The 21,462-nt window shown below is 36.1% G+C and overlaps 2 protein-coding genes across 8 annotated transcripts in view; both read right to left on the bottom strand.

The window, feature by feature from the left end:
* Positions 1 to 200: 200 nt before the first annotated feature.
* On the bottom strand, positions 201 to 9,443 carry LOC139131807 (uncharacterized). Its single transcript, XM_070698080.1, has 2 exons — positions 7,884 to 9,443; positions 201 to 3,624 (listed from the first exon to the last, which is right to left on the bottom strand). The coding sequence occupies exons 1-2, from the start codon at positions 9,265 to 9,267 to the stop codon at positions 3,248 to 3,250; spliced, it is 1,761 nt and encodes a 586-aa protein (XP_070554181.1). The 5' UTR covers positions 9,268 to 9,443; the 3' UTR covers positions 201 to 3,247.
* LOC139131808 (uncharacterized) overlaps positions 9,327 to 21,462 on the bottom strand; it is a 40,694-nt gene continuing 28,558 nt past the window's right edge. For 4 of the 7 annotated variants that reach the window (XM_070698082.1, XM_070698083.1, XM_070698081.1 and 1 more), the window contains 4 exons: positions 20,679 to 20,771; positions 19,716 to 19,874; positions 16,162 to 16,575; positions 9,327 to 10,396 (listed from right to left, as the gene is read on the bottom strand). In XM_070698082.1, the coding sequence (XP_070554183.1) occupies positions 9,327 to 10,396; positions 16,162 to 16,575; positions 19,716 to 19,874; positions 20,679 to 20,757 (1,722 nt within the window). In that variant the 5' untranslated portion in view covers positions 20,758 to 20,771. The remainder of the gene's footprint in view (positions 10,397 to 16,161; positions 16,576 to 19,715; positions 19,875 to 20,678; positions 20,772 to 21,462) is intronic. The other 3 variants (XM_070698085.1, XM_070698087.1, XM_070698086.1) reach the window with 3 other exon arrangements.

The raw sequence follows: 21,462 nt of genomic DNA on the forward strand, positions 1-21,462 counted from the left end.
ATATTACTGTGAGACGCAGTTCCTAAAGCCTTTAAAGAAGCAGACAGAGGTCTGCTCATCAAAACTCCAAGAGGTCATAACGAGATTAATTTTTCGGCTAATAAAAAGATACACGAAACAAAACTATCCCGCAAGTGGAGTAATCACAGACTAGACTGCTTATAAAATACAAATTTTAATTAAAGACAATAGATTCAGTATGAATTCTTTATATGTAAAATGTATTTATTATTAAACATCATAAACATTTGTGCAAAAATCTAGAAAACATAATCTGGGTCAATGAGACCCTTGTCTTGAATACAGACAATATCATACAAAATACGTATTCTCCATCTCATAAATACCCTCTCTTTACAATTTATTAAGGTTATTATTATTGTAGGTATGTGTAGATATATATATATCTATATCATAAAAATGTGTTCAGCAACGGATATATAAAATATTGTTAAACCACATACGCATTGATACATTTGGACTGTTTTCTAATATACAGCGGCTGGTAATGGGTCTTTGCCCTCTAGACCTTTCCGAATTCAACTCTAACTCATCTTTTTAGAGTCACTGGAAAAGGCACTATGTAATGTCACTTTCTAACCCTACTAATCACAATACCTTAAAGCACATGCATTCTTTGGAATTTTGATTAAAATTGCCAGATGGAACATGTTTTGAAGTGATATACAAACTAGGAATAAAATTAGCACTTTTGCCCTGGAGGTGCTGTACCTGTGGCCCTCAGCAAACTTTACCTTGCTCTGCATGTGTAATGTACATATGCAATGACTGTACTGTGGATACATTAAAGCCCCAGTGCTGTTAACTTTTGATGATAATGTCACCATTTTTATTTTGAATGTGAACCCTAATTCCTTGTTCTCCTCCCCAAAGAATGTTGATATACACAGTATCCAGCTTGTCAACTCAGCCCCTATGGTTGTAATCTGCATTGTTATTGTTGAAAACTGACTTCTGGTCCGGACTAGAATTCAAATGTAAACAATAACCATGCATTTTACGCATATATACGCTAAGTTGACAAGCTAAATAGTGGGTGTTTCAGCATTCTTTTGGGAGTAGAATAAGAAGTTGCAATTGATTTATAAAATAAAAATAATGAAAAAATCATCAAAAGTTAGCAGCACTGGGGCTTTAAACTTCTTGTTATGTGATCAAACAGAGAAAAACATACAGAAAATACTGCCACTTATGCATTGAAATAATCAAAAAATGTTAGTTCAAACATTGCTTTTGAGTGATATAATTTTCAAAAAAATATTTTGACCAGACTATGTGATCGAGATTGGATATCTTGAAACTGATCTCATTAAACTATGACAAGAAATCATAAATAAAAACAAGATAAACATAAACAGTAAACCTATCTAGAGAAATACTGAACTTATGCTGAATCAAAAGCACATGAAGTTATACAAAACTTCCTACTGTAGGGTATATGAAATTACTACTTAAAATTCTACAGTGTGTGTATAATTCATCACTTGCAAAATGTTAAAATATTGCAAACTTCTGTTTCTGATTTCATCGGTGGCAGGTGTTGGTCTCTCTGATTGTGTTCTTTGTATAGCCATTGGAGTATTTCAGGCCAACCACAGAGCTATGACTTAAAATACTGCTCATTTTACCACCTATAACAAAATATCGTTTCAATGATTTAAAATGTTGTCCGATAGCAAATTATGCAAATCTGTTTGGGGACATGTATACAACAAGGAAATAAAGTTATTCAAGAGTCACAAACCAAAACATAATCAAATTTACTCAAATATACATTGACAGTACACTAAGCATACTGCTTTTAATATTTAAGGGCGGCTTACACTTTTGATAGTGAAAAAGCATTTGGTTAAAAATCATTAAAATGCTTATAAATGTATACTAAAACATTGCCCTTTGGTCAAGTAAATGTATATGTGAGCTTTTGTTTGTAAATGTGACTGGAAACTGGTTAATACATAGCAAATGCAAATTTTGTATCCTGTAATAGTTGAACCAATTTCACAGTGCATTTCTGGGTGTTAACACAGCAGATATGCATCTTGTGCAGCATAATTTTTATATGAATTGTTGCATACCATAAAATACAAGAGAAGACTTTAAACACTACTCTGTATTTAGAAAACTGATTAGCATACTGATCCATTTTTTGGTATGTATGAAAATATTAGTAAGAAGAATGCATCAAAACAAAAACTGATTTATATGCTTGGATATTTCTTGAGCGCGACATTTTATAAACATTAATCATACAGCTGCCTCTAAAGGCCAAACCAGAGTGCTCAGCTGAATGATAAAGGAGAGCACAACCTGTAAAAGCTGTAACTCATAGATGTCTGTTCCCTTTCTTCTTATTCCAATTATGTACCATCTGACCTAATCCTGTCCAGACAGTTCACATCAAAATTTGTAGCTCACTTGATTCTGCTTAATGAGTGCATTTCTGAATTTACAATTTTTACATAGATTATACAGCCACCTCAACTATTGCCAAGGCAACATGTGTTGTAACAGTAATGACGCTATGATGATGTTATTTTTATGGATATAACTCAGCTGCTGCATTGGATACGGACTGAAGCAATTGGATAACGAAAAGTACCTTCACAATTATATCAATTTCAATTGCATACAGCTGCACTGTAACAATATTCACGTGGTTTAAATTCTGAGCGTTCAATAACCATAGAAACAAGACAGTGTGACAATACTGCTAAAATGTTGAATGTATGCGGTCTTCACATTCCTCTCTCTTTGAAACAGGGAAACATTGACAAACAAAAATAATGTAATCAAACCATTCACTGAAAAGACAAGGAACTCAAAAAGAAAGTCATGATGAAGCAATAATGAAGCTATCCTCCAATGCAATAGACGATTACCTTGGCACTGCACGGATTTCTTGAGATATTGAAATATGCAATGATATGATTGAATGTGTGATATTGTAAATCCTGTGTCACAGGATCTTGAAGTGTGTCCGTAATGAATTGAAAATAGATGCTTCTTACAGTAAGGCAATGAAATAATTGCAGATTTTCATTCTGTATACAGTTACTACTACCTCCATTATTTTGTTTGATTGAGTCTACTTGCACTCAAAGGAGCAAGATTTTGTCCAACTCATCTTACCAAGTTTGGGATCACAGATACAATATTCAACTGAATGCTTGGTGAGCTGATAGCATATGTCACAGGTTCCAACATAAGAGTTGCTACACATTCATTACTGGAGACCGTCAGAGGGTGTTATCCTGGGTACATAGTCAACATCCGGAATCATGGCAGGATTGTCAACACCGGCTGAGATTGGAGAGCCATCTTTTGTTGCCTGTAGCAAATTCCTAGTGTCTGTCACTGTTGACGTATCAGAGAGCTCAGAGAATGTGTCGCTGGTACGCACCGGTCCGGTTTGAACAGACTTGCTGCATGTTGGTGGATCCATGAAGGCAGGGGGAGGTGGCGGTGGTGGAGGTTGAGGTGGAGGCACTGGTGGGGGCAGTGAAGGTATGGTTGGGGAAGTTATTGGCTCTTTGAATGTACCACTAGATGGCCTTTTTACTGGTGTCAGCGATTCTGTCTCTTCTCCTTGTCTGACAACTCCTGAAAAACATGGCATGTGTAACATTTAAGTTGTAAGTCAGTCTGACCTTGCATATTACATTGGTTACCATCTTATTCTTAGTTATGAAAAATACAAACTTAGGCCAATGAAGTCAATGGAAGCAATACAAAATTGCAAACACATAACATAATGTAATATCAGGATAAAATTCAAAGAATTCCTTGGGGCAGGGGCTCCTCATTGCGATCTGAATTTATCCAGCACATCAATTACTGTGTCGTCTGCACTATTGAACACATCACCTTTTGACAACTTTTGACCTGTTCAGCCTAGGAAAGCTTGCTCAGTCTAAAACTAAGCAGTGCTTCAGTGAAATATTTGCCTCACAGATTATGTTCTGCGTTGAAGTACGGAGAAATTGTAATGTTTGAAGACACAGACTTTTCAATAACCAAGGGGAAGCTTTTCATGAGTCACGTAAATTGCTGAGTTGTGTAACAACTATTAAGATATAATGTGGCTGAAAGTCAAATTGACAGAAGTGATCAGTAACTAGCTCTTCATCATGACTCACTATAAGAAATGGTAATGTTTCCTTTGTTATTCACAAATTGAACATGAAGGGCTCAAGTTACGATGGCATGGCACAAAAGCTGAATTGCATACTCTGATGTAATGTCACTCTTGAAGTATTTGCCTACAGATCTAATAATTCACTATAGTGTCAGTTAGAATTAGCTGCTCTCCTCAACAATGCACTCATGACTGGTAATGTAAATATGAGAAAAAGTCACTCACAGTGGATGTACAAACCTCATAAGAAACAAGTGCTGTGAAAGAAAATCACTGGCAGCATAAACACCACCCTGCTTAAAGATGACACAGATACTGCCTGAGCTTTTATTTTAGATACATATAGGACGGATCTGGATACATAGCATGATAGCATAACCGATGAAAAATATATTTTCTTGTAAAATAATGTGGAACACTGCCAAAGTTGTATGGTGACTTTGTAAAAGAAATACATTTTACCCCATTTTCTGCAATTCCCTATTGTCTACCACATATCTGCTTCAAGTTTAGATTGAGACTAAGATAATCAAAGAAGTTTGATGTCAACCGACCAAAATTGTGAAGAGGCTCCCTTTTGCATGGCTCTGTGATCAGATCTTGTATGTAGACGTACAAGATTTGATCTGTCCATGTCCAAGATTTGTCCATTAACATGGCTGTACCCCATGAAAGCACTGTGGTAACATATTCTCCCTATTTGCTGTAATATTGAGGAATAATCATGGAAGGACAAATGGAACCATGTCAAATTCAATTAAGACTAGTACTGTGACTCCGTTAATATACTTATAAGTGATACTTCATTATCTTCCGAAAATTCAATTTGAAATATCACACAGAGACTGTGATTACTTGCTGGGTTTTATAAGCTTTATAACTTTAGTAAATTAATGAAGAACTTAAAGAAGTGGGTCAGTTAAAAAGTTCACTGGGGAGTACATGGACCTAAATGTGTACATGTGAAATACACTCAAATTAATGTGTTTCTTGAATTGTATTACCATGTTGTCCATTAATCACCAAAGTTTATGGTTCCTGTGCAATGTGCGGGAGATTTTCTTCACAGAACATCATTAAAATGGAAATCTAGATAACTCTGCTACCTAGACATGTGATTTATTATATTTCTCAGAGACTTGGCATGACTTATATTTATCGATGAATCTCTGTCATTGGTGAAATTTCTTTCAAAGTGACAAACTATTCTCTACAGTGTGAGAGCTTTATCTGATATGACAGTGTGATAAGATGTGTCTAGCCATTGCCTCTCAATAAATCAGAGTTCATGGGAGATTTACGGCCAGAAAGCCCCTTGTTCTGCTGAAATTATTGCACTGAATGATAGTATCAAGCCGTATGAGAGTGTAAAGTTTGTGTCTATGAATAACAAATATGCCGACAAATTGCTATACTGTCCGTAATGTACAATATGTGCATGCCAAGATATGTATTACATCCACAAAATGTGTGCATTATGAGGGATAAGCCTTGCAAGAAAGTAATAGCTGTATGATGAGTTTCCTGTGTTGAATTTCAGCTCAATAAATGTATCACACAGAAAAAAGGTACATTCTGGTTAGGAAAATTAAACCCATTTCTCATAGTCCATCTTCATCTTCAAATAGATTTTCACAACATTGGTAGTAATTACACCTTCAGTCTCTGGTATTACAACAATATATGTCACCATTTTAAGCAAATATTTCACTATAAAAATAGCGTCAAGGACACTGAAGCTCCTCAAGTGTGAGGCCAGTTGAAGTAGTTGGTTGTTGGTAAGCAGTAATTGACTTGGAGGCATGGGTTTGGGATATGCACTACATGAGAGTTGTGTTAGATACATTTAAATGTATATACGGCATGATTCGGCTCATTAATATAAGTTGCATACATTAACACCAATCTGTCCTGATGGAGTATGAGGTGATTTATTATCAGGTGACTAGTAAAGTGAGTAAGCACCATTTACTGCATTGGAATGCAGGTGAGCCACCGTAATTTCTCTGTCAGCACTCTAGTGAAAATTGCTTCATTGTGTTTTCCAGCATTTACATTTGTAGTATACAAGTGAATTGCATTTTCACATTGATCTGCTTGACCAGAAAATTCGTCACCTTTTTGCTGAAGTAGATTTATATCTTCTTGTGTACATTGGCCAATTCTGAGACGATTAAGTAATTCTGCAAAATGTTTATCATCTTTCTGTCGCATAATATCTGTCAGTTCATGCTCTGTAAAGTACTCTTTCCAGAGGTTTATTGATAAAGGGCCATATCCCTGGTATAGATCTTTAAAAATCCATCCATCCATCCATGACAGGTTTGAGTTGCAACATATCACCTACTGAGACTATTGACACACCACCAAATATCTTTATTTCCTTTGATTTCTTGAAGATGGAGATTAATGAAATTGAATAAACTGTTACCAACCATGCTAAGTTCGTCAATGATGACAACTGATAAATTCATATATTTTGTTTGTAGAGTGTTTAATTTGTCAGTGTGTAATGGTTTATAATGAAAACCTTGACTTGCTGGAATTTTAAAAGTAGAATAAAATATAGCTGCAAAGCAGCGATGACCGGGCTTCAAGACATCTCGGTGCACAGGGGCAAAAGAGAAGTAAATATGCAAAAAAGATGAAAGGCTACAGTAGTATTTGTGAAATTGAGGTCAAAGGTCATCGAGGTCATGTGACACTGTGTAAAAAAAATTGTATCCCATAGTTATCCCTATATGCCAAAAATCAGACCTCTAGCCTTTAGCTCTATTGGCTTGCCCAGAATTAGATATGTGCATAATTAATAAGGTTCAGGATATGGCACCATAAGGTCTCCCATCATACCAAATATGAAAGGTGTAGCACTTGTGGTTACTGAGTTATTGCCATATATGTATATTTGGGGTTGAAGGTCATCAAGGTCACGTGATATTTTGTCAAAAAAATTGTATCCCATAGTTATCCCTACATACCAAAAATCAGACCTCTGGCTCTATTTTTAAGCCCAGAATTAGGAATATGCATAATTAATGGGGTACAGGAAGTGGCTGGTCATGTGACATTTTGTCGAAAAAAGTTTGCTCCCATAGTTATATCCCTATGTACCAAAAACACATTGAAGTTGACGGCCAATTAATTGGCCCCAACATGCACCAGTTTATCACATGACACATGGAAACACAGACAGAAGTTAATTGGCCAAATCTTGACAGAAGGAAGTAAAAGTTGACACCGCCATACTGGTTTTCAATTCTAATAACTCCTCAGTATATAAAACTGAGGAGCTAAAACTATTCATTTTGAAAACCAGCTAAAACATGACTATTCATTTTGTACAATCAGGATTACTCTGAATAAGAATCAAAAACAAAATCGACAACAGGATTTTTTACAATCATTGGCAATGTTCTATAAAAGAGTTTATACAAATATGGAAAAGGTGCTGGTATCTTTCATTCCATTTAAAATACAGAAGGTGATAGTTAAATAGGTGACCTTAGTACATTTTAACCTTGGCACAAATACCCTGCCTCAGAAATGAGTATATACTTATCAAACTGAATGAAATTTCTGGTAATAATTCTGGGTCAAGGAGGTTTAATTATGAATGAAATTAAATTTTAAATTACATGATAAAAATGATTATGGGTCATTTTGAAATTAAAATTGATACTGCAAACTAGCTCACTGTGTATCAATACAGCATTTAAAGCCTTACCTTCAAGTTTTGGAAGATCCCAGACTGGAACACTATTTCTGGCAAATTCCTGGCTAGCCTTGGTATCTGGTGATAACTGCCCAGATCCCATGACTTGAGGGATGTGGACTGTCTCTAAGGACCCTTCCGTCTGTGTAAATACAGAACACGAGTGCTCAGCTACCCCATTATTGCCATCTGCTGCATGCTCCTCCTCCTCTTCATTTGTGTATGGCTTGAACTTCCCGTTTGAGTCCAGATTGTGCTCATAGATACTCTTGGGCCGAGGTATGGTTGTGTGAGCCATATTGAAGTCAGACAGTTTCACAAAGTGCTCCTCAGGTACCAGCTCAAAGGTCTTCTTGCGCGAGCGACAACACTGCTTGCTGTATTTCTGGATGCAAAAGGCAACAGCAATGATGATCGCAATGCCACACACTGTAGCAAGGCAAACGTAAATAATGAACTGCTGTTGATCATAAGTAAGACCATGTTTTGTAGATTTGGCCTTCGGAGTTGTAGGAGGTTCGTCAGTCACAGGCGGTGTTGGGTTTTCTGTCACTGTCAAAATATCTACCATTGTAAAGTTCTCACCGCCGTAGTAAAAAACAAAACTACCATCCTCTACCATGTTTTCAAGTTGCATTGATATGTTAGGGTTTGAGGAAATATCAGCAGTGAAATCCACTATTGTTGAACCACAAGAAACTTTTTCAACTTCAAATTTGTCTTTATCCACTGTGAAATATTTGGCAAGTTGCTTTACAAACTGTTGAGAGAAATTTCTTTGGTTGTCCATTGCTTTTGAGCAGTCTCCATCTAAAATCATTTTGTATTTCTGCTTTTCTGCAGGTATTTCTACCATTTGAGTTGCATTGTTCGCATAAACTTCTGTGGTAGGGGGAACTTCAGTGGCATTTAATAATTTTGTTGGCAGTGATGTTAGGATAGGAGATGTTGATGAAGCTTTTACTGTTACGAGCGATGAAGACGATGGGAAGATTTGTGATTGTTTGGATACTAGTTGTGTAGAGAAGGAATAAGAAGCGACTCGACTTTCGAATGCTGTCACCATGACAACTGATGAGGATGCTGAAGACTGAGAGGAGAGGAAGGTATGTGGGGGTTCTGCAATCTGGGGTGTAGGAGTGTGATGCATGGATAATGTGCTCTTTGATGACGTTACCAAGGCAACAGATGAGGACAGTACATGCACAGATGGCGAAGGTGTATGAGTGAGTTCAGGAATAGAGTGTGTTGATGTGAAACGTGGGGATGTCATGGCCTGTGATGCTGTTACTATGGCAACTGATGAGGCGACCACATGATGAAATGATGATGGAGTTGTGGAAAAAACAGCAGTGTCATAGCTAGAATGGCTAGAAGTGAAAGGGAGAGATACCATGCTTTCAGATGATGATACCGATGGGTACCTGTCTGTTGAGAAGGCACTGGCTGGTAGGGTTAGAGTGCCAGATGGTGTCGGCAGAATGGCATGCGATTCAGTAAATGGGTTTGGACTCCTGATAATGATGATTGCATGGGTGCTTGCTCTGATGAAGATGCCAAGACAGGTGATACTGAAGGAAGTGAGGAGGTGGATCTCAATGTGAACGGTGGAATTGGAGGAGGGGGAGGAGGAAATTGAACAGATACACTATTCCTAATTGGTGAAGAATTTGTTGGTGTGAATTCCACGGATGTGGATGACTGTCCCAAATTCTCCAATGAGGAACCTATATCGGTAGATGTGTACACAGTTGAAGATCCGAGAAGAGCTGAAGTTAGGGAAGGAGTGGCTTCCACTGGTTTCACAGATTGGGATGGGTTTATCAGAGCAGAAGAGCTAAACTGGGGTTCTGCTGATGAAGGCACTGACGTGTCTGTGATACTGCTGCTGAGTTCTGGAACCACTGATGAAATCACATTGTCGTCAGGGAAATATGATGATTGTTTCCATGAAGACGACCTCAGAGTAACACTTGGACTTGGCAGAATAGATGCTTTTTCAGTTGCAGAAACTGATGAATGTAGATTACCAATGGATGTCCGGAAAGCAGATGTTGATACCTCGTTCACTGCGCTTCTAGCAATTGGGACGGCAGAGCTTGTTGGCACGCTTCCTGTTGGGTTCAGTCCTGAAGTAGCCTGTAAGGATTGACCAATCCCTTTGGTGGCCATGGTGCTCGCTGATATAGAAGGGGTTGGATTTATTCTGAATGTAGATGAATGTATATTACCTATGGATGTCATGAAAGCAGTTGTTGACACCTCATTCACTGTGCTTGTAGCCACTGGGATTGCAGAGCTTGTAGGCACACCTCCTGTTGGGTTCAGTCCTGAAGTAGCTTGTAAGGAGCCAGTCCCTTCAGTGGCCATGGTGTCCGCTGATATAGAAGGGGTTGGATATATTCTGATGGAGTTTGCATCAGGGGAGGAAAGCATGGTATCTTGAATTGAAAGCTGAGATGTTGAGGGTGCATAGATGTGCTCAGATTGAGAAGCAGACAGCAAGATGACAGAACTTGAAGTTTCTGTGCATGATGATAAAAGATAACAAATTAAATATATGTTAAAATTATCAGAGAAGAAAATAAATTTGTAAAAGCCATGAATGATGAATAAAATAGTAATGGGTAATGTGTGCACGCAAAAGTTTAGTAATTTAAAAAATTTTGAATCACCAATGGTAAAAATGGGAAATTCTGAGTAATATTTGCAAATTAAGTCTTTGAGAGTTTGACTTTACGAGACTACAATTTTATGCTAATCACAGTATTTTCCATACACTGTATAGTGACAAAAGTGTTAGATTGAAGTCTGAATAACACTAGAAAAATAACATTCATCCTGCTGCAAATGTAATTATAATCAATTCCGACTCTCTGGAATATTTCTGATGACTGCTTTGAATGCTTCAGACATGTAATGGAAAATTCTCAAATTAATATCAAGTTTATTTTAAAGTCATTCTGGACATACGTGTAATGAATACAGATGCAATATACATGTATGACAACGTTTGTCCATGGCTTTGCACATTGCAGTGCAATGTGTTGATCGAAGTCAGTAGTTTGCTCTTTGGAGCTGAACTAAGAGTAATCAAAACAATTTTCTTCAGATAATGTACAATGTTCCTTGCCATGAAATAATATTTTGAAAAGTAATAAAGCCTTATTTGTCAGTATCAGCAATCAATATATTGCCTGTTGTTATGGAAATATTATTACTCTATTTAACCTATTTGATTAATTGACTTTACTTAATTACCATGCACAGGTGTGTATATCTTTCTTGAGTCAACAACCATATGAATTTTATAAAAATTTCAATGACATAGCACTCTTAGACTACACCGCTCTTTACAATTTGTATTAAAATTCACTGCACAAAATCATCATGTCTATCTACGGAAACATGCAAGCACACAGGATGCATTGACGACTGTTTATTGGTGTCTCTGGATGGTGTGCTAAAAGGGACATTAGACAGAACAATTAAGCCTGGTTAAAGGTTTGAGATAATCCACCTGTCTCTCCCTGATCCATTACTCAGAGTGGACAGAAATTTCAACACACCGGTCAATTTAGAGATTATCCAGTGGGGAAAACATCATGTTATTTTCAATTACCAAGCAACAACTCAAAGCTGATAGTATAACATTATAGAAATCTCTTCCACCACAGCCTTCCATTTGAAAATTAGTATCGCACAACTCTGATGAGCAGAAATGATTGATTAAGTGAACTATATGAGGCAAAACGCAATCCAAATGTCAACACAAAACATGTATACCATAAGTACAGAATCTGTTCTGAGAAGAATCTGTGAGTGGCTTGAATGCAAATTACAACTTGAGACGAGATGCATTTCTTTGAAATTCTTAACTGGCTTTCAGGGCAGATTTCGCAAAGTAAACACCTGCATTTTACAGGTTTTAAAAGACCCTGGATGCAAGGAAAGTGGTCTGTAAACTGAAAATATAAGACCTATCAATTCATTTACTACCATGTACTTGCATTGTGATCTGCATACAAAGTATACCTCTTATTATCCTGAACACTCTTGTCCTCTAACACACAAGCTTGAAGCTGTGGGAAACATTTAGCATAACTTTAGCAAATTTCTTTGTATGTAGATGAATACACTAGTTATGAATGGATGTGAATTGTGTTAACATGAAATAAGCAGATCTGAAAAATTTTCCTTTCCTATGCATATACAGATTAATCACACTGAATTAATAAATGGCACAATGTTTTACAGGTGGCAAAACCTGCTGATTTTCAGTCACAGATGCTAGACCTTAGACACGTATTTACCAAGATATATGAGAAAATCAAATATCTACTCATCTACATTTTTTAGTACACTCAAGTTTTACAGCATAATAGCTTGAATCTCGAAATTACCGTACCTACAAGGGTAAAATAGAATGTGGGTTAACCTGATCACATAAAATCATGTTTTCAGTAATATGAAACCTTCTGGACACAAATATATTAAATGTGTGTACCATTATGAAGGTGGAAATGGAAGATAATTTGGTGAAAAAATCACATTCTGACTATCAATGAACTAGCAATAGCAATCGCTTGCTCTGAAGCTTTAGTCTAAAATCAAGTGTTCAAATCATATGACAGCTTGGAGTCTAGCTTGATAATGATGACATCTGAAAAGGAAACCGTTATCTACGATGAATGAAATATAGCTGACTTGGTTGACTGTTGGAACCCTTATGCTGCCATTTATCAACCACTCAAAAGATATCCCTCTCCAAAGGAAGACTGGATCATCATGGGAGTGAGAACAGTTGACAGATGACACTTAACATATGATTAGATTCTGGGGAAATTCTAGCACAGTTTGGTGTGCCACTACACACTTCTATTTGCTTTGCTATAAGCAACTTATCACATACACAGTGTTAATTCAACTTGATATCATCACACATGCATCTAAATCAATGCTCTGTGAAGCGTACATGGCTTAATTGAATCTATCAGACCAACTCAATGTGCATATCTACGCAATCCATCCATCGATCCATGCACGCTGAGAACCTCTCTCTGGAGCTGTAGACATAGATAAGATGCCGAGCAGTCCCAAAATTCATTTCAATCACGTATGGCATTGAACAACTGTGGGTATTAAGGCAGTGACAGGTAATAACGGCAGCTTTTAACTGATTTCACAAATTACTTTGTAGGCTAGGATCTGTCCCTAACAATTCACCCAGACTTCCATTTGCAGACATTATCAAGCTTTTACATTACCAAGGATAAATTTGATAAGCCGCTTTAAAAATGCAACTTTCTTCCTGAACTATTTAGCAAAGTCTGATCATAAGCAGTAGTAGGAACTACATGTATGCTTAATTCCCTCTACAATTGTGTCCAGTATCTTGTGTGGCTATACAACTGGTAATTCTGAAATGTTTCCAAGCCTAGACATTAATATTTGTAAATATTCATTGAACGCTGTATAAGCAGTGTGTTCCAATTTAGGTTTTGAGCTTTTAAACACTTTAATCATGTGGCAATACTAGCATCCTTCAAATTAAACCTACATTAACTCTTGTATCATAATTGTATGCATTATAAGAACAACATAGGCATAGTGACTATACAACTATATTAATGCCTTAGAAAGATGGCAACCAGCCTGAAATATCACAATGTTTATCCCTCCAAATTGCCTCACAGGTTTTTAGTGCTCAGAAAAACACCTTGCATTAAATGATTCCCTGAAATATTTTACAAAGGTTTGAAATAAACAGATACGTCATTCAACAATCAAATGAACGATAAAATATTCATTGAAATTTCATTTCTATTTATCTTCAGTCTGGTCATTCCTTGGCAATGGAATATTAAGATCTGAAACAGGTGTTCTTCATATTTTGTTGAATAAAACCTGAGGTAAAACATATGACGTTGAACAATTTTCAATTCCATTTTGAAATTACAATGGATCAATAAATAAATAAACAAAGCAAATACATACATTAAAAAGAAATAAACAAATAAATAACTAATCAACTAACAAGCTAACTTGACAAATAAATATATTTTGTTACAGTTTAAGAAATAAGCTCTTAGGAACATAAATGCTTAATTACAGCTACAAACAACATGTGTTTTGCAGAAGAATACTTGACAAGAAGTCAGTACGACAGAAATGTGATGTTTTATTATTTAGGGGGATTAGTTGAACTTTAAGATAGATTGCAGTTCAAATGAACATGATCACAGATTTGACATGAGTGTCATTCACTTTATAATTTATGACATTACATAGTGTGTTAAGACCAAATTGTATGCAGTTGATTTCAGTAAACTCATGATATACAAGTTCAGTTTTTCTGAAAGGAGGCCATGATATTTGTGGTGATAAGCTGACAGGTTGATTAAAAGGTCAGATGAAACTAGTCTTGTACTTTACAAGGAAACAGGGAGCAGATAAGCTTTTGTAAAGAGGCGCGGGTGACTCATAATTGCAGACTGCTATTAAACAACAATTATGACAGTGTCTCTAAGGAAAGTTTGAGCCTCATCCAAGTACACAGTGCTTACAGCTATCGCAATCATCAGTAACATCCAGCTTTTGATTTATTAGGGCACTTCAATACATCTGAACAACCCTAGAAAGACTTATGGAACAGGTATTATTAGTATCCCTAAGGAACTTTTCGAGTAACCATAGATGGAAAAAGACTGAAACAAAGAAGTAAGGCTTCAAGTCAAGTTCTCCTGTTCTGATAGCGAGAATATTGCATAAAGGGACAAATGTGGCCATTTTTCATGAATTCTGTTTGATACAAGATACTACTTATTTTGTTTGACATGTTGAAAGATGCAGAATGAATGGGTGACCATGCATATATTCGACCCTGGTTTTAGACACGATACATGAAACCATCGTGAAAGTGAATTAATGGTCATGACCAATATAATTCATTTTCGCAATGGTTTCATTTACTTTGTCTTAAACCGGGGTCAAATATATGCATCGTCACCTCGACCTTCAATCAGTATCTTTCAACATGTCAAACAATACACGAAATATCTTGCATCAAACAAAATTCATGAAAAATGGCCGGCTTTGTCCCTTTAACTTAATTTTTCATTATAGATTTTGAGGACTGTTTTCATTCTAAATATAACTGAATAATCCTTCATGATCGGCAAAGTCTCTTTGCCTGAAAAATGCCTAAACATTTGAAAGATGATCAAGTGTCAAAATGTCAATTGATTACGTATGTCAATCTCAAAGAGTCACGTGAGGTCAAAATGTATCACAGAGAACAACATAAATAACCTTATGTATGCCATGAAAAGGTCAATACAATAAATCAATTTTTTCTTTTTCTTTCGCCTTGTGTTTGTGATTCAACATTTAATTCCTCTTACATCGAGTAATTTGTCATTGCTACACCTTGAGCTCTGATTAACATTACTAGTGTACTTATATTCTTGATTATAAATTAAATTCTTGATTAGAATTAAAAGCAATCAACAATCAACTGTTGCCAACATGATCTTCATCTTCACAAAATAAATGTGTGCTTCTATTAAATCCATGTCTTCAGGAAATTGGGTAGGTCAGTCATGAAGTTTTATTTTTCATTTTGAATGGGATGAAACCTTAACAATTTTTGAAAGGTTTTAGAACAGCAATATTTTGCAAAATCAGTATTTTTGTTAGGAGAGGTGAGCAGGTAAATATTATTTTTTTACCAGGGTTTCCCTTGGATACCAATGGAATCTGATAAGGTGATATTTGAAGCGTTACCAGGGTTCCCAAATCATTTACCAATGTTCCTAAACTTAAGCAAAAACACTGAAATTCATGTCTGATATTAAAAAAGTTATAAAAATTATGTTTCAGTTTTTACATAGGGTAGGTCAGATTACTGGGAGTGCATGTATTTTTTAAGACTGTAGAAGAAAATTTGATCTCATGGTATTTAGAGCTTTTTTGATCGATGATTGAGAGGTATTATTAAACAACAAATCAATGTACATTTTGTTCTTTTACAGTGGTTTTTGTAAAACTGTCCATCTCGTCATTTCTTTTATCTAAAATAACATTTCGTTCATCCATCATGATTATTCTAAAAGTTACGTTCTTTCACTGCAATAGGACAGCGCCCTCTATAGATGGGACTGGTGGTTTCAACTAAGCCTCAAGAGGGCAGTATAGGCAATGTGGGAAAGTTGATTCAGGTCATGAAGAGACCAAGCAATAAAACTGGCTCTCACATGGGTGAAATGAGGAATTGAAAATGTATACTTACCATTTTCTACTGGTTTGATCAATTGAGAGTAGTCCTGACACAGATCATGATGTTCGGATGTTGGTATATCTGGTAGTGTTCCACATCCAACACCATTGGTCAAACTTCTGACAAATTCTTCTCTGTCAGTGTTATCTCTGCATGTACTGTTCAATTTCTCGCACAATGATCTGCACGGCAGGGCAATCTGACTGCTTGAAAATGTCACACACTTTGGCAGATTCCAAGCGCAGGCCATGAAGATCAACTCGTGGGAACAAGAATGGTTGGAGTTCAGAATATGGAGAAGACGGTTGCGAACATCTCCCTGGTCTTGGCTGTTGCTTGTCATGTTGTAAGGTAGCACTTCCTGACACTCAGGAATGGTGATGTCAACACACGGAAATTCAGATGACTCTGTAAAGATAGGCACATCTAAAATGACAGAAAAAGATATGACATGGAAAATCCATCAGAATCCCCAGTGGTTGAAAATTATATATTTCAGGTTTTGTATTTTAAGAAAGTTTTAAGTCTTGGTTCTGGCTTGATATGCCACTGGTAAAGTTAATCTACCGGTACTTTTAAGTTTTATTATCAAGTTTATTCTCGTTATCATGCCATGGGGATGGGTTAGAGTGAGGAGTGTGTAACTTTTGATGAGCTTATTGCAGCTCTTGTAGTTTCTTTAAAGTGACTATAGTAGCTTGTATGGAATCTCTCTCATTGTACTATTTTCAGGGTAATCAAAAGTCAGACAGGTCTAATGAACTAATAACATATCATTTAATCTTTGAAATTTTGCTGTATATCACATATCACATGCTGGTGAGACCTGTATGCAATTTGGTTTTAAGAGGGACAGGACAAACATTAAAATTTTGAATCTCTCAGAATAGTATATGTGCAACATTTAGGATGTAATAGATATAAGGAGTACAAGCACTTTATGACAGATTCTATGATATACTGCTATTATCAGAAATTGCACAAATGACACATATTTATGTTATGATGTCCATGATGATGTGGTGATATTCATACAGTTCTGGTGACAAATGCTATAGCAATTTTGAGAAATATAGAGCACAATAAATCATTCCGATATGCAATAAAATGTAGTACAAGAATAAAACTGGTGCGATATGATGGATGATGTGATGGTTTTACGATGTGATATACAAGATATGTAAAATTGTAATCTCAGTGACATTTCCATCTATAGGTGACAGTGCATGGTTCTGTCAGCTTTAATTGCAAAAATGATAAACTGGACAATATGTTTTTTCTAGGTATATGAATTTTCTACACAATGGATGCCGTAATAATAAAAAGCACAGGTAATTTACAGTGATTGATTTAAAAGTATCATAAAGTTCAGAACAAGTAAAATATTGAGCTATAAACTTTGTATAAATTTCAGATCATATTTACACCTACAGTAGAAGAGCCTCTCAATTAGAGAGGTGTCCCATATAAGTACCGCAGTTCAGCATTGAGATGACTTTAACTTAAAAGGCTTGTATGGGTATCATAAAAATTCCTCAACATTTATGAGCGACAGGGGAGGCCTAGAACTGGGTGGTTGTATAGCTTAAACAAATTTTAATGATATACATAAATACCAGTAAACATTGTAACTTTTTTGTTTTTACAATATTTTCAACTTTTTTGTTCAAATTCTGTCAGTACACATGTCCAGAAAAAGTATGTTTTGAAATGTCTACACTTTGTAATCAATAGATTTGTACCGGTAATAATGTATTATTATGATTGCCAATTTCTTGGACATGATGGCCAAATTTGCAAAAGTTTCTACTGCTGTGTATCACATGCACCCACTTTTATTGATAGTTACGTGACAATGAAAGTGGAATTGTTTGCAGTGCAGTTGTTATACAGACAGTAGTAGCAGCCTTTTATACACACGGGAAAAGTATAGGCTTACAGGAGTAAAAACTTGGCTACACAATCTGACAGTCTGTGAAAAATTGTTTCAACTTTGCTATTACCTCGATCACCACCAACGCAACAATCAGCTAAAGTTTATTCCTTCAATTTGCTCTGTTTTGATATTTATATGCATGTCCACAGACTTAGGGCAAATCTTGGGGTTGCTTGATGTTGAGATAGGAATCACCTGAAAATTTAGCATTTCAGAAAGTTACAGTATTATCAGTGCATGAAGCTTATGTCACTGCACCTCTACTTACACGGTATGAAACGGTTATTGAAAATCATGAGCAGATATCCAGGGCAGAAATCACTTGGTCAGCATGTGCTCAGCAGTGAGTTTAAAGTAGGCCAGGGATATTAAGTAATTAGTACTTGGAAAAATAAGCAGTTCATTGGTATCACAGTTGGAATGGTATAGCTGGGAAAAGTAGCACTATGACTGACAGGTGTCAATTAAGTCAGTAAATAGCTGGTAAAAGTATGCATGTGTGTACAATTAGCTGTCAGCTAAAGCAGGAAAATTGCATGTGCATTGGAAGGCAACTGGTGAGAGGAGTAATATACATTCATTATTAGGAATATGTTGTCAAATAACCAGGGGCAGCCAACAAAGCTTTTCTTCCAAAAAGACGTTTTACAGTAAGCATTTGTGCATTTCACACTTTTTTGTTTGTAAGTGGTACCTAGGTTGTAGGGTGGGCAAATTTCTGTATCAGCAGGTGGGGAATTGATGGGCGGGTGGGTGTTTTTTCATCATACTTGTAAGTGGGCTGGAAATTTTACTCTGCTACTGTGCAGTTGACATGAAAAAGGCTAAATGGGTGGGCACGGAATATGATTCATATTTTTTATGTTTTCTGAATAGCTACTATATGAACCTACAGTAGTAGCAAATTTCTTTAGACTTGCATAGTTACATATAAAAAAACTACAGTTATGATTTCTCAAAAGTTGGCAGATTGGCTACCCCTGAACGAAACAAAACTTCTGAAGACTCGTAATAATTGATAAATTCATGTCTACACATTTCCAATTGTGTTACATCAAAGACTAAAACACCAATGTATCAAACAACATCTTACGGGCAACTTTAAAGTTATGATGGGTCACTTAATGATGGTTGTCATGGGTAAATGTACTCAACAGTGTATAGCCATTTTAGCAGCACACATTTTGTCAATAAATGCAAACTGAGTTAAGGTAGAACGCACCTCGGGGACAGACATTCGGAATCTCAAACTTTGACAATTCTCTTCTGATATACCACATGTGGGGGTTCATTTAAAGCTCTTGGTGAAAGAAAACTTTTCACCGGCGAAGTTTTTCGAAATTCGAAAATTTTATTTTTCTCCATAGAGTTAACACAGGGATGGCGGCCATTTTGAATTTCCAATATCGGTAAATCTTGGGTAATTTGTTTCTCTAGTACAAAAATTTGCACCGTGACCGCCGAGTTTTATTCTTGATTTTGAAAGAGAATGGTTGAAAGATCCCTTGAGGAAAGTTAGAGCAAAAGTTTAAGTCTTTCACTTTCGAGGTGCATACTACCTTAAAGGGAAAATCACAGTTAATGGTTAGAGCCAGTACTTGTTTTTGACACTGAATTGCTTTCAGCTTACCAGGCTGAGGGTGTGGTTCTCGACAAGTGTTCCCACAGCTGTAACTACAACATTTTTGTCTGCCCAAACAGTCCGAGTCATTGATGCATGGTTCCACACACTCAGCTACAAAGTATGGGCCTTCACTGATGACGTCTGGACATATGCCTGTTTTATCGTCTGAAAGTTATATTCATTATGTGACTGACTTTAATGTACTAGCTGTCTATTGTGTGAATTTCATTAGACTTTACAATATATCCCTCTGTCCAGCTCATTTTGGTGTGTTCAATTTCACAACTGGTGCAACTTAAATCCAGGTCTGGGTATCTTTGGTATTTGAGGGCAGGGATAAAACAACGTAGTGTCATGTTTCCCCATGTAGAAGGAAACAGCTGACCCCCTTCAAACAAAGAATCATCTATTATTAAATACTTATTGAGCAATGTAATCGCCTGCCAGTAATTGGTACATTTTTTCAAAAGCCTTGATATTGAACAACTCCTGTTGATGACCCTGAACATTTTGAGAACTGACAGGATAAAGAACCTGATAACGAATGAATAAATGAATGGATAAATGATGAATGAATGAATGAATGAATGAAATGAATTGAAAGAATGAATAAGTGAACAAGTGTAATTTAGAAGTTGTATATTTATCAAATGATTGAAAAATGAAAATGTGAATTGATGCACATAAATACAGACACATACCTGATTGCAGATAGTAAATTACAAATGATGAGATAATATGAAGTCAAGATGGAAGTCAGAAAGAATCATGCAACGATGCAAGAATAAATAAAAATGTCATCGAATGAATGTGAGTTACATGTATGGATCACTAGTGAACTTACAAAAAAAGCAAAGAAATGGAGACAAACATTCAATTGATGTTACATGTTGACTTCAAAACTTTGAATATGAATACAATTAATAAAAAAGCAAATTTCAATGCACTTATTGGGGCCTGCAGACTTACCTGAGTTCACCAGAGGTGACTTCAAAGCCATGAATGAAATTACAACTGCCAGGAACAGCCTCATAAAATTATTAGCCATCTCAGAGAAGTGACCTGAAAGAAAATAAATAAACAAATACACAAATAAATAAATAAATATATTACTAAATAAATAGAGAAATATGTTCAAAGTCAACAACTAGTTGCTAACCTCGATGATCAATGAGTTTTTGTCATAGGTTGCATAATTGTTCTGAATGCATTAATCAATTATCAACTGTATTTCTTGTATATGTCTGTCACTTGTACAAAGATCTTACTGAATAAAGGACCCCATGGTGGGCACTGTAGTTTGCCCATGCTCCATGAGGATTATAATCCCCACAAGCTTTGGTATAATCAATTTGCATGTATGTTTTCTGTAGACCTATAATTTACATGTACATGAAGCTAGCAAGACTGTTGAGAGGCCTGGGATATGTACATGTACATGTACATGTACATGTACAACACGACGCTAGCAGTTTCACCAACAGATGTGCTGACATAAAGTAGTACACAGTACATGTATGTCATCCCCTTGGTTTGAATGGAATGCTTGTTCACTTTGAAGCCTTGGTTTCTAATTATAAACTGTGTAGTACAGGAAATCTTGAGTGTTACAAGAGATTCCATCTACTGGACTCTTGTGTGAAATTACAGGATATGGATTAGACAAGGAGTGAAGACATCTGAACCATAGACAGTGAAGATTAAAGCCTTGATTGATATTGGATTAAGTGTCTAAATACCTAAAATCATGATG

This window comes from Ptychodera flava, chromosome 4 (assembly GCF_041260155.1).
Source record: "Ptychodera flava strain L36383 chromosome 4, AS_Pfla_20210202, whole genome shotgun sequence".
NCBI classification, from domain to species: domain Eukaryota; kingdom Metazoa; phylum Hemichordata; class Enteropneusta; family Ptychoderidae; genus Ptychodera; species Ptychodera flava.